General features: G+C 46.5%; 1 protein-coding gene across 1 annotated transcript in view; it reads left to right on the forward strand.

The window, feature by feature from the left end:
• CEP164 (centrosomal protein 164kDa) overlaps positions 1 to 11,856 on the forward strand; it is a 79,871-nt gene that overhangs the window by 31,496 nt on the left and 36,519 nt on the right. The window contains exons 4-7 of the mRNA XM_012658342.1: positions 1,468 to 1,672; positions 9,132 to 9,287; positions 9,646 to 9,771; positions 10,626 to 10,703. Coding sequence (XP_012513796.1) covers positions 1,468 to 1,672; positions 9,132 to 9,287; positions 9,646 to 9,771; positions 10,626 to 10,703 — 565 coding nt within the window. The remainder of the gene's footprint in view (positions 1 to 1,467; positions 1,673 to 9,131; positions 9,288 to 9,645; positions 9,772 to 10,625; positions 10,704 to 11,856) is intronic.

Here is an 11,856-nt window from a genome sequence, read left to right on the forward strand (position 1 = left end):
GCTATCCTCCTGCCTTAGCCTCCCAAGTAGCTGGGACTACAAGCGTGCACCACCATGCCTGGCTAATTTTTTCTATTTTTTTAGTGCCCAGCTAATTTTTTTTCTATTTTCAGTAGATACAGGGTCTCACTCTTGCTTAGGCTGGCCTCGAACTCCTGAGCTCAAGCAATCCTCCCACCTCAGCCTCCCAGAGTGCGAGGATTACAGGCATGAACCACCGCGCCTGACCCTTACTTTGAATTCTTTTGGGTATGTACCCAGAAGTAGAATTGCTGGGTTATATGGTAATTCTGTGTTTAATTTTTTTGAGGAACTGCTGTACTGTTTTCAACAGTGGCTGCACCATTTTACATTCCCAGCAGCAATGCACAAGGCTTCCAATTTCTCCACATCCTAGCTAACACTTGTTATTTTTTGGGTTTTTGATAATAGCCATGCTGATGGGTGTGAAATGGTATTTCATTGTAGTTTTGGTTTGCCTTTCCCTAATGTTTAGTGATGTTGAACATCTTTTTATGTGCTTATTTGTCATTTGAATATCTTCTATCATTGTCTTTTTTTACCCCTGATATTTTTCTATTTCTGTTCATTTTCCCTTTTATTTGAATTGAGATTCAGCTTGTCAAGTTTCAAAAGAAGCTTGATTGGGATTGTATTGGATTTATACATTAATTTGAGGATTATTGGCATCTTTATAGACTTGAGTCTTTCTATTCTGAAACATAGAATGCCTCTCCAGTTGTTTTTTTCTTTTTTTCCCTGACTTTTCAGTAAAGCTTTATAAAGATTTTGCACATTTTGGATTTATTCCTGAGTATTTTATCCTTTGCATTACTGTTGTAGATGGGATTCTTTTTCCTGTTAGCTGTCCTAATGGATTATTGTTAATTGTGGATGGGATGAATGGTTTACTTTGGTCTTGTCCATGTTGATACACAGATTCTTGAAATATACCTCCTACGTTATTTTCTTCTACCATTGGTTCACGCTAGCTTGGATTATTGCTTCTTATGAGTTTACAGTCTTGTAAAATCAGAGCTTTCACAACACATTCCTCTTCCTCACACTGTTGATTAAAATATTAAGCAAGCTCTATCCTAGCACTTATTTCCAAGGTACCATTGTGTTTATATTTCTCCATCTACATAAAATCAAGTTCATGCCTACTCTAGTCTAGTATGTGTTCTCAGGAACTCCCATGATTATACATCACCATCTAGAGAAGTCCTTAGATATCCCAGTCCTGTCTTCCTTTATCTAAGTTAACTCCTTATTCTTAGCCGAATAGTGCCCTTCCATTTTGTATGAATCCTTTTCTTCCTCCCTTCCTCTCTTATCCCCTCTTCTCCCTCCTCCTTTCCTCCTCTTCCTCCTCTTCCACCTTCTTCCTCTTTTTCTTCTTTTTCTTTTTCCTAAATACCTTTGTAGCTGAGCAAGGACTAACTTCTGAACTCTGCTCGTTCCCAGCCAGGACATCACAGGTGATATTTACTATTTCAACTTTGCTAACGGGCAGTCCACGTGGGACCATCCGTGTGATGAACACTATCGGAACTTGGTGATCCAAGAACGGGGCAAGCTGTCAGTTTCTGGGGCCGTTAAGAAGAAAGACAAGAAGAAGAAAAAGGAAAAGAAAGACAAGAAGGACAAAGAGACCACCAAAAGTGCCCTGGTGAGTCAGTGGATGCCAGCTCCAAGAGAGGCCAGGGCTAAAACTTGAGGAGTTATTGGGAACCTCTAGGTGTCTATAGCTGGGAGGGTAAGAGCAACAACAACATAGTAAATTCTTGATAGTACATGAAATGAATTTTGCCTGTCTTCTGGTGGATTTTCCTTTTAGTGTCTAGAGGTTGTTACCTTCTCTAAACATTTTCTTTTTTCCCCACTTGGGAAGCACATGTTACCTAATAGGATTAGTGAGAGAGCGTGCTCTGCTGAGTATGGCTTTTTACAGTGCTAATAGTAGCGATGGTGTTGCCACTCTGAAGAGTGTGGACAGGGAGCAGCTGGTGGAGACCAGTGAGCTTAGATGAGCACAGTGTCCTTTGTCTTCATTCAGAGTCAGGCCTTCCTACTGTGGGTTCATTATTGTCTTAAAGTGGTGTGAATTCCTAGAAGTCAGATGTAGCCATAAAGCCATAATTCGGTTGTCAAAACACCAGTGCTTTCAAGATTCACAAGAAAAGCCTTGGGCTTTGTCTACTCCTGTGGATTGTCTTTGTTGCCAGTGTGCTCAGTTAATGGTGGATAACTGAAATTTAATTACATTGTGATCTGAGTGTAATTGGATTTTGAAAGGGCTCTTATCCAGTGGTCCCCAACCTTCTGGGCACCAGGGACTGGTTTCATGGAAGACAATTTTTGCACGGGATTGAGGGCAGGAGGCAGAGCTCAGGCGGTGATGCAAGTGATGGGGAGTGGCTGTAAATACAGATGAAGCTTCATTTGCTCATTGCTCGCTCACCTCCAGCTGTGGGGATCCCCAGTTCCTAAGTTTCATGGAAGACAGTTTTTCCATGGAGGGTGTAGGGGGTGCAGCCCAGTCCCTAACAGGCCACTGACTGGTACCAATCCACAGCCCAGGGGTTGGGGACCACAGCTCTTATCCATTATTGTTTTATTTCTCCCTCCAGCACATTTGAACCTAGGAGGTGGAGTTATCACCCTCATTTTTTAGGTGGAGCAGCTGAGACTTTGAGCCATACTGAAATGAGGCCCAGGCTCTCCCAGAATGCCATGGTGGTACAGGGAAACCAGGCCTTCTTCCCTTCACCCAGACATGGGGCAGGTGGGGGCACCCTGAGGAGAGGGAGGATCGTAGGAACTCAGTTCAGCCAGTGGGAGCACTGAGAATATCTTTTCAACCCTTTCAGTGGTCTAGTGGTTTTGCTTTTTGGTTATAGTCTTTATTTCCCACCAGAGCCTTGTGCCAACTTCTTAGCAAAGATTTTGTCTATCTTTTTTCTTTTTCCTAAGGTGTCAATTCTGGCTTTGAATGGTTATTGATGGGTTTATCCTTTTTGTCATGCCTAAGCTCTATGGACACTTTTCCCTCCCTCCCATCCCTGACGTACTACTCATGGTTCTGAGAAGCCAGGTAATAAACATATTCCACCAGATAGAGAAAAGAGGACAAGTAATTGCCAAATAGGTTGAGTTTTCTAATATCGTGTTTGAAAGGCAAAAGGTGGCTGAGGGGCTTTTCACTAACTCAGGATTCTTTGAAATGATAATCAGCTACCTGGACAGGCCCTTGCCTGACTAAAGGTGGAGCGGGAAGAACTGAGGGTGCTGGGGTGGAGGGTTGGGTAAAAGACTGAGTTGTGGTTGTGTGATTTGAGTTCTTGGAGCTCCCTGTTAAAAGGGTTCCTTCTGTGGTTTCAGGAAATGACGGTAATTGGACAGCCCTAGGCTGTCATTCTGAATCTTAGGGCTCAGGACAAGTACCTCAGACTTGAGTTTGTCCAGAGGACAGGCCTGAGCAGTCTGGACTTAGGTGGTTTGGACTCTCTGGAGGTGCACACTCACAACCAGGTGGTTGTTTACAGGTGGTGGTTGATTTTTTAGGGTTTCTTTTAGCCCTGAGGGTCTATGACTATGCGGACATCTCCCATCAATGCCAACTTGTGCCTTTGGTAGAAAACATTAGACTGAATTTCCAAGGCTTAGGTCAGTGGTTATGCTTTCCCTCTTCTCTTCCTCTTAGAAAATTTCTGGAGTCCGTGATAAGGTTGGTGGATTTTATAAAATTAACCAATCACAGAACCTGAGAGCTGGATGGTACCTTAGGGGTAATCCTGGTTGGTGATTTTCAGACTTTTTTTTTTTTTTTTTTTTTTACTGGGGGAGGGGGAAGGGGAGGGGGAGTTGCTTGATTTTCAGACTTTTGTTAGTAGTCTTCAAGTCACTTCATCCAGCTTATAAAAAAAGAAATAGGCTGGGCATAGTGGCTCAGGCCTGTAATCCTAGCACTTTGGGAAGCCAAGATGGGAGGATCACTTGAGGCCAGGAGTTCAAGACCAGCCTGGGTAATATAGTGAGACCCCGTATCTACAAAAAAAAAAAAAAAAAAGTAGCTGGGTGTGGTGGTGCACCTGTAGTGGTGGTGCCTCCAGCTACTCCGGAGGCTGAGGCAGGAGCATCACTTGAGCCCAGGAGTTGGAGGTTACAGTGAGCTATGATCATGCTACTGCACTCCGGCCTGGACAACAGAGCAAGACCCCATCTCTAAAAAAAAAAAGAAAAGAAATGGAGCTGCTCTGGTTGAACCTGGGGGTGTAGGTCTTGATGATGCCTCTTCTCTATGGCATGTGCACTATAGTGGCTCCCAAGGTACGGAACCCTCCAGGTTCCATGGAGCAAGGTTTGCAAGCCATTGATCTAGTCCAGCCTCCTCCTTATAGATAAGGAAACTAGAACCCAGAAAACAACATAGTTTTAGCCCAAGGGAGTTTTTTATCTTTTCTTTCCTCTTTGATTTGTGTTTCACTTTAATTGGAGGGTGGGTTTCTGCTAAGGGCTTGCCAAGGGCTAAAGTAGCAAGTATAAATCAGAAGTGCTTTGTCTTAGTTTTCTCTGCATATTTATATACCCATGTAGGAAACACAGCCTGAGCAGGGACTTCTGCCATCTTCCTTTCTCCGTGGCCCGTCCCCTCTCTCAGCACCTGGGCTTGCTGATCTGGACCTAGATCAAGAGATGCAGGCTAGAAGTGAGGGCTCCTTTAAGAAAGTGAAGAACCCATGCATGCTGGGTGATACCCCCTGGCCTCACATGGGTGCCCTTCCCAGCAAGCTGCAGCCGCTCTCCAAAAGCCAAGTTTCCCGAAACTACCAGATCTTTGCCGACGTGGAGAAAATCTTAGGCAGGACCCCAGCCCAATGCAGGACAGAGTTAGGTGATCAGCAGGGTCTGGAGAAACCCCAGAAGGTGAGAGAGAAAATCTACCTGGGGTTTTCAGACCCTGAAACAGAAGAGCTGGAAATGAGGACCAGACAGCAGAAACCCAGCGCTCTGGGCCCTCAGAACACTGGGCCTCTCCAAAATGGGCAGGATGTATTAGAAAGCAAGAGGCAGGCCCCTGTCCACTCAAAGCTTTCTGAAACCATCAAGGGCCCACAGCTGAAAGGGGAGCAGCATAGCCACAGCTTAGCCAAACTGAGCTCCACTGGCCCTGGGGGGGACAAGGGCCGAAGTCCCAGTCCCTTGCCATCCCCTGAGGAGGCGCCCTCCCTGTCCCTTTGTTCTGCTAACCACATGCCGCCTACTAGGAAGAGCAAGCTGTTCTTGTTAGATAGCAGCCCCACTGAAGACCTGAGCTGGCAGGGAGTTCTTGGGGAAGGTGGCAGCATGGGCAAGGGGAGGAGGAGGAGAGAGGCCCCAGGACTGTGGATAGGACAGGTCTCCAAGCTTGTCAACAAAGACATCCCAGGGAGCTGCAAGGAAACAGAGCTCAGTGAACCTGAAGCTCCAGGAGCCTCAGCTGAAGATCCACCTCAGGGACTTTTCCTAATACCACCTGATACCCTGGCATCAGAACCAGCTCAGAAAGCCCCTTCAGGGAGTGCCCCTGGGAAGTCTCCTACCAGTGAGAAGAGATACCCCCGAGGGTCTCCAGAGGCCCCTGATGAAGACAGGAAGCCTAGTGAGTCTGGGGCTGACTTGGATAACAGCACCAGCAACAGCCTGGCCTCACACTTTGACTCTTCTGTCCTGGGTGAGGTGAACAACTTCCCTTGGGAACTGCAGAGCTCACGGGGATTTGAGCAGGCTGTGGGTCAGTCAGGCCCAGGACCCGGAGATCAATACTCCAGCCCCTTCCTAGTTCCTCAGTTGTCCAACGTGCAGAGCTCTCCCGAGGAGCAGTCAGAAAGTGAAGACTACAGTGAGGATCAGAGGTTCTACCAGCACATCTTGCAGATGGTCAAGATCTCTAGGCGGCTGGAGGGCCTGGAGCTGCCTGAGAACGTGCAGGAAATGCCATGCAAAGACATCGCCAGCGTGGTTTGTTGCATGGCAGCTGAGTCTTCCAGGGTATTTGGTGAGGGGGAGCATGAGGCCGTCAGAGCTATGGAGAGGGACTCAAGTTTTCTGGCTCTGGGGCCAGAGCTGCTGGAACATCCTCAGGAGGTGGCCCTTGCCCCTGATGGGCAGGATACCTCTCAGCAAGCCCGTTTCCAGCTGAGCAGCAGCCTCCTCAGGCAGGGGCTAGTCGAGCCGAGCTCCAACGGAGGGCTGACTGCAGAGCCAGACAGGATGCAGCTTCACCAGGTAGGCTTCTTAAGGAGAATGGCCTAAAGGCCTCAGTGAACTTGGCAGGGAGGGAGCAGGTGGAGTTAATGTCTTACCGTAGCCATTAGGTCTGCTTTCCTGTTACTCACCCTGTCTTGATAACTGTTGATCCCTTAACTACCCAAATGGCCATCTTACAGGATGACACATATTTCAACTTTCTTTATTGCCTGCAAGATAGGGCTGAGGCTATCTATGACTTCCCTTCCCTGGCTCTAGCTGTAATTCATGGGTGGTTCACATTTTTAAAGATGATCAGTTTCGAGGGTGGGGAAGGTGGCACTGACCCTGGCACTCCATGCAGGATATAGACACCTTTCTGGGATTTGGGAAGCCTTTCTTCTCAGTTGGTTCTAGAGAGAGGTCCTTCCAAGTAGGCACCCTGCCCCAAAGCTCTGAACTTTATCTCTTCTTGGAATCACACAGCACTAGAGGGTTAATAGTCCCACAAAGGACTGAAGTCGAGGATCTCTCTCTGCCATCCAGTAAGCTGCTTCTGCCCCTTGCCTCCCAGGGTCCCCAGAAAGCCACGTGGATAACCTGTGTCAGGGTTGTGCTTTCCCTATTTGAGACTTCACTCGTGACTTCACTTCCTCTTCTACTGGGATTTGCCAAAGGGCTGGCCTTGCCCTGTCTTTCTACTTTTGTCTCTTTAAAGAATCACCGTATTTCTCATTCAGAAGTCAAGTTGGATCGGAGACCGTGGGGATCAATCTGAATTTCCCCAGCTATTCTTTTGCTGCTGCCCAGCTGTGGCTTACCCAGTTGTTCCCTCCGGCTCCTAATTGCTAGCTTGCACTGGTTCTCCCTTAGCTTTAATAACTACTGTAGCACTATAAATATCGGATAAGCTGCAGATTATCCTGAAAGTTTTAATTAGCCCAATGGCAGCAAGTTTATCCCCTCTGAAGGACAACGCCATGCACAGCCCCATACTCAGAGTTAATGGCCATCTATAGAAGATGATCAGCTAGGAGCCAGGAATATTTAATTTCCCCGCTAACCACTGATTTGGTAAAGGCCTGGGAGAACAAAGCCCTCAGCATGCCTGTCTCCCTCCCTCAAGACCCCAGCATGTTAGCAAATTAGCCATGTTAGGAGTCTATAATTTTCCATAAATATAGTGCGGGAAGAATTTTGCTTACTGATACATGGGCTGGTAGGGAGGGCTGAAGCCAGGAAGAGTAGCCCTGGTTTGCTCACAGTTTACCTTGGGGAAGCTTTCCTGGGCTCTTTTTTCTGCTACAACCAGAAGTCTGTATAAAATACCATCTTAGAGATAGCCCCAGGTTCCAATCCCATCTCTGCCCCTCGCTGGCCCTGTGACTTTGGGGCAGGGTTCTTGACCTCACCAACTTCCATTTGCTCACATGGGTACTGTGGATAATGGCAGAGCCCGCCTCAGGTTGTTGTGAAAGTAAAACGAGACATTGCATGTGAGGTGTTGAGCCAGTTCCTGATGTGCAGTGCCTGGTTTAGCCAGTGCCTGGTGTTTAGCCAATGCATTCTTGGCCAATTTTATCATTATCCGCTCCTTTTCTCCCTAACAAAGACATTCTACAACAAGCAAATCTGCAAATTCTTGTGAGTGGTTCTCACCTCACTTTCCAGATGAGCCCTCCTGTGCAGAAACGGGCCCTACTGAGGACCTGCCCACTGGTGTGGCCCCTGGGCCGAGGCTATGGGTGAGAAGATGGGCCATCTGAACTTCCTCAGCCTGACCCCCTCTGGGTTCTCCTTTCTCTCTTCAGTCCCTGTGGGGTTAGAGAGGAATGGAATTTTTGTGTTTTTTAGACATTTTAAGTTTGAGAAATGAATTTTGAAGAGTTATTTGTAAATATCCCCAGATTGCTCTCCTTGCCTCTGAGGCTTCTAATAAGCCCAGATCGTTGTAATGCGAATCCCTGCGATAATAGCAATTCCACAACGTTGGTGAAGCCCTGGGCCACTCACAAGGCCCCTTGCACTTATCTCTCCTTTGAGCCTCTCAGCAGACATTCTCAGGTGGCAAGGTACACGTCACCTCCGTCTTGCAGATGAGTAAACTGAGGATCCGAGAGTCCGTGAGTAGCTTGAGGTCTCACGAATTCTGACTCCCAGCCTGGTTTCTTTCCCCAGTCTTGGCACGAAGCCCTTGTTTGGCCCTCCTGAGAACAGGGAAAAGAAAGGCCCTGGTCAGCCCCACGACTGCCCTTTAGCAAGGCTCCTTTCAGCCACCTTCCTCATCAGTGAAAAGGGAAAACAGAGTCCTTCTTTTGTTGCTCATGTATATTTTTTCATCGTTAGTGTTTATTTTCATCAAAGTAAGGCATGCCCATAGTTTAAAAAAAGTCAAATAGTGCTAAAAGGCATATAGCAAAGTACAGCAGTTCTCTGGTACACAAAGCCCTCCCGAGAGGCAGCCACTTTCTTTTGGTGTTTACTTCCATCTTTATAAATAATATGCTTAGACCGCTTTTTCTTCACTCATCAGTTTTAAACTTTATGTATTGAGACATCTCCTTCTGGTAGATGAGGATTTGTCTCTGTGTTCCCCTCCCGCATCCTTCCTATATGGCTTCTGAAAGAGAGCAGAGCCCCATGCAGCATCTGCCAGATGTAAAAGATTGTTTACTGTGAGACAGCGTTGAGTTATGAGAATCAGGAAACCAGCCTGTGATTTCTCACACAGTTGGCACAATGGTAATTTCTGGATGTTGTGTTTCATTAGCAGCCTCTGAGCGGAGGTGGTTTAAATTTGAGCACGCAGGATTTAGATGTTTTATTTTTATATCTGTCTCCAACACTCTCAGAGCCATGTGGTTTCTTGGGTTTGTAACAAAATATTTTCTGTTGCCCAGGGCCTGGGTTCCTCGTTAGCCCCAGTTCACGTTCCTCTCGGGGGTCTGGCTCCTTTACGAGGCCTTGGGGATGCCCCACCCCCTCCTCTTCGTGGATCTCAGAATATGAGTCTGGGGAGCTCAGTGGAGTCTGGTCAGCTTGGAGAACCCACGTTGGTAAGTACGTTCTCTTTGTTCGGTGTATGTAGTTACCGTGGGACCTCCATGTGCCATGCTGGAAACCTTGGCCCACAGATGAGAAACAGAGGGAATAGGCTGAGTCCTCAAAGTTCATAATCCAGCTGGGAAGATGAGTCACACCTGTGTGAGTATGGACTCTGGAGGATAGACTCATGCTGTAGCAACATCAGTGCTTATTTCCCCATCCATACAGCCAGGGCAGTGGGAGTTGGACAAGCGAGTCATCAGTGTGAACTGGAGTCACCAAGAGTGGGGAAGGCATTCTAAATAAAGGTTATTCCAAAGGTCACCATAATGTGTCCCTTGACTGTTCTGTATTTTGGATCCTTCATAGGGTCTTAAGACTTCTGCCTTTGGAAAGGGTCTCTTGGGCTCTATCAATGAGGACAAGAATGCTCTCAGCCTCTTTGCTTTAGGAGAGGAGAACAACGAGGAGGATGAGGAGGAGAGTGATGACCAGGTAATGGTGATGTCCTTTCCCTGGTGTGGAAACCCCCTGTACTATTTTTTTTTTTGAAAAAATTTTTTTATTGTGATAATATATATATATATAACAAAATTTGCCATTTTAACCATTTTTAAGTTACAATTTAGTAGTATTAATTATCTTCACAATGTTGTGCTCCCATCACCACTATCCATTTCCAGAACTTGTTCATCATCCCAAGTAGAAACTCTGTACCCATTAAATAATAACTCCCCGTCCCCCTCCCTCTAGCCCCTGGTAACCTCTAATCTACTTTCTGTCTCTATGACTTTACCTATTCTAGGTACCTCATGTAAGTGGAATTATGCAATATTTGTCCTTTTGTGTCTGGCTTATTCCACTTAGCATAATGTTTTCAGGGTTCATCTGTGCTGCAGCATGTATTAGAACTTCGTTCCTTTTTAAGGCTGAATAATATTCCATTGCATGTATATGTCGCGTTTTGTTTAACCACTCATGTGATGATGCGTACATGAGTTGTTTCCATCTTTGGCTAACCTCTGTGCTATTTTAAAAATAAGTAAAAATGATTTTCCAGCCCACAGTTTCATTTCTTAACTAGTCTATATGCCTCCTAGGTCTGAACCAGAAGGCCCAATCAACAAGAAGCTTCTTGGCCACTTGCTTGGCACAAAGCATTGTTCACACTGGATGAAGGGCTGTTTAGTGAGGCTGCCTTAGTGGAGGTCCTGCCCTAGAGTCCTCTGAAGCCCTGTCTGGGCGCCGCCTGCCAGCTCAGCAGTACCCTACTTTTCCCTCTGCATGCCTCTCACCCTAGGCTTATGAGTTTCCTTAGACTTACCACTCATAACCGCTTTTGTTTCTAGAGTGTCCGCAGCTCAAGTGAGCTTCTTAAGAACCTGCACCTGGACGTTGGGGCACTGGGAGGTGACTTTGACTATGAGGTAAGATTCCAAAGCAGGCAAATCTATCAGCCTAGTATATCCCTCCTTCCTTATATTAAGCCTTTCTAATTTGTGGGATGCATATTTGGAAAGAGACATTTTGTCCTAGGCCTGTCTAGGTGGCATTTCTGGCGTTTGGGAAGGAAAAGAGGGGAAGGGAATATGTTCGTTTATTCATTTATCAAAGAATCACTATTTAATCAACATTTCTACATGAGGTACTTTTCTAGGTCTATAGGTCATACAGGAATAAATAAGATACGATTACTACACTGTAAGATTCTGTAGTGTCGTAGAAGAGAGACTTAAATGACTAGGACACAGGCTGGAATACGATGAGGCTGTAAGGAAGGTAAGCAGAGTGCCATGAGAAGGGAGAATTAGGGGACTCCTGTCCCTTTGGATCAACCAGGAAAGGCTGTATTGAGACATTGACATCTGCGGTGAAACAGGAAGGAGGGTGGGCAGGTGAGAGAGAAGTCCACATGCAGGGAACTGCACAGGCAGAGGCAGAAGGTACAGGGTAAGCTTGGGGCAGACGAGGTGTCTTCTTAGACTGGAATGCGGAGCACGTGTGGGAGGGCAGTGGAACATGAGACTGGGGGGAGTAGGTTGGGTGGGCCCTGGAGCACCTCGGTGGCAGGCCGAGAGGTTTGGATTGGATTACGCTGGCATTGGGAGCCATCTGAGTTTTTTAACAGAGGTGTAACAACATCCCGAATCTTAACATGTGTTGAATGCTGGCTCTGTAGCAGGACACTGTGCTAGGATCTATGGGAGGTATGACATGGCCTGGGTTGTCCTCAAGGAGTGTGCAGCTGGGGAGAGGGAATGGATACTAGGTACTTGGCACTTAGTAAGTACTCAGTAAATTTTGAATGAATGAATATTTAGGAGCTATAAGGCAGAGCAGTATGTGTACAGAGCTATAGCACAGGTACACTGGGGGAGTCCTTTGGGGGAAGACATTACTTCCCTGGATATCACAGAAAACTTGTTAGAAGAGGTGACATTTGACCTGGGTCTTGAAAAGTAGATAAATTACAGACATGGAGGATGTGAGGGGATGTTCTAGGCAAACAAACAGCTTGAGCAAAAGCATGAGGGCTGGAAAATACAGAATATGGATGGGAGTAGCTTCTAGAATACCCAC

This window comes from Propithecus coquereli, unplaced genomic scaffold, assembly GCF_000956105.1.
Source record: "Propithecus coquereli isolate 6110/MARCELLA unplaced genomic scaffold, Pcoq_1.0 Scaffold580, whole genome shotgun sequence".
Lineage (NCBI taxonomy): Eukaryota > Metazoa > Chordata > Mammalia > Primates > Indriidae > Propithecus > Propithecus coquereli.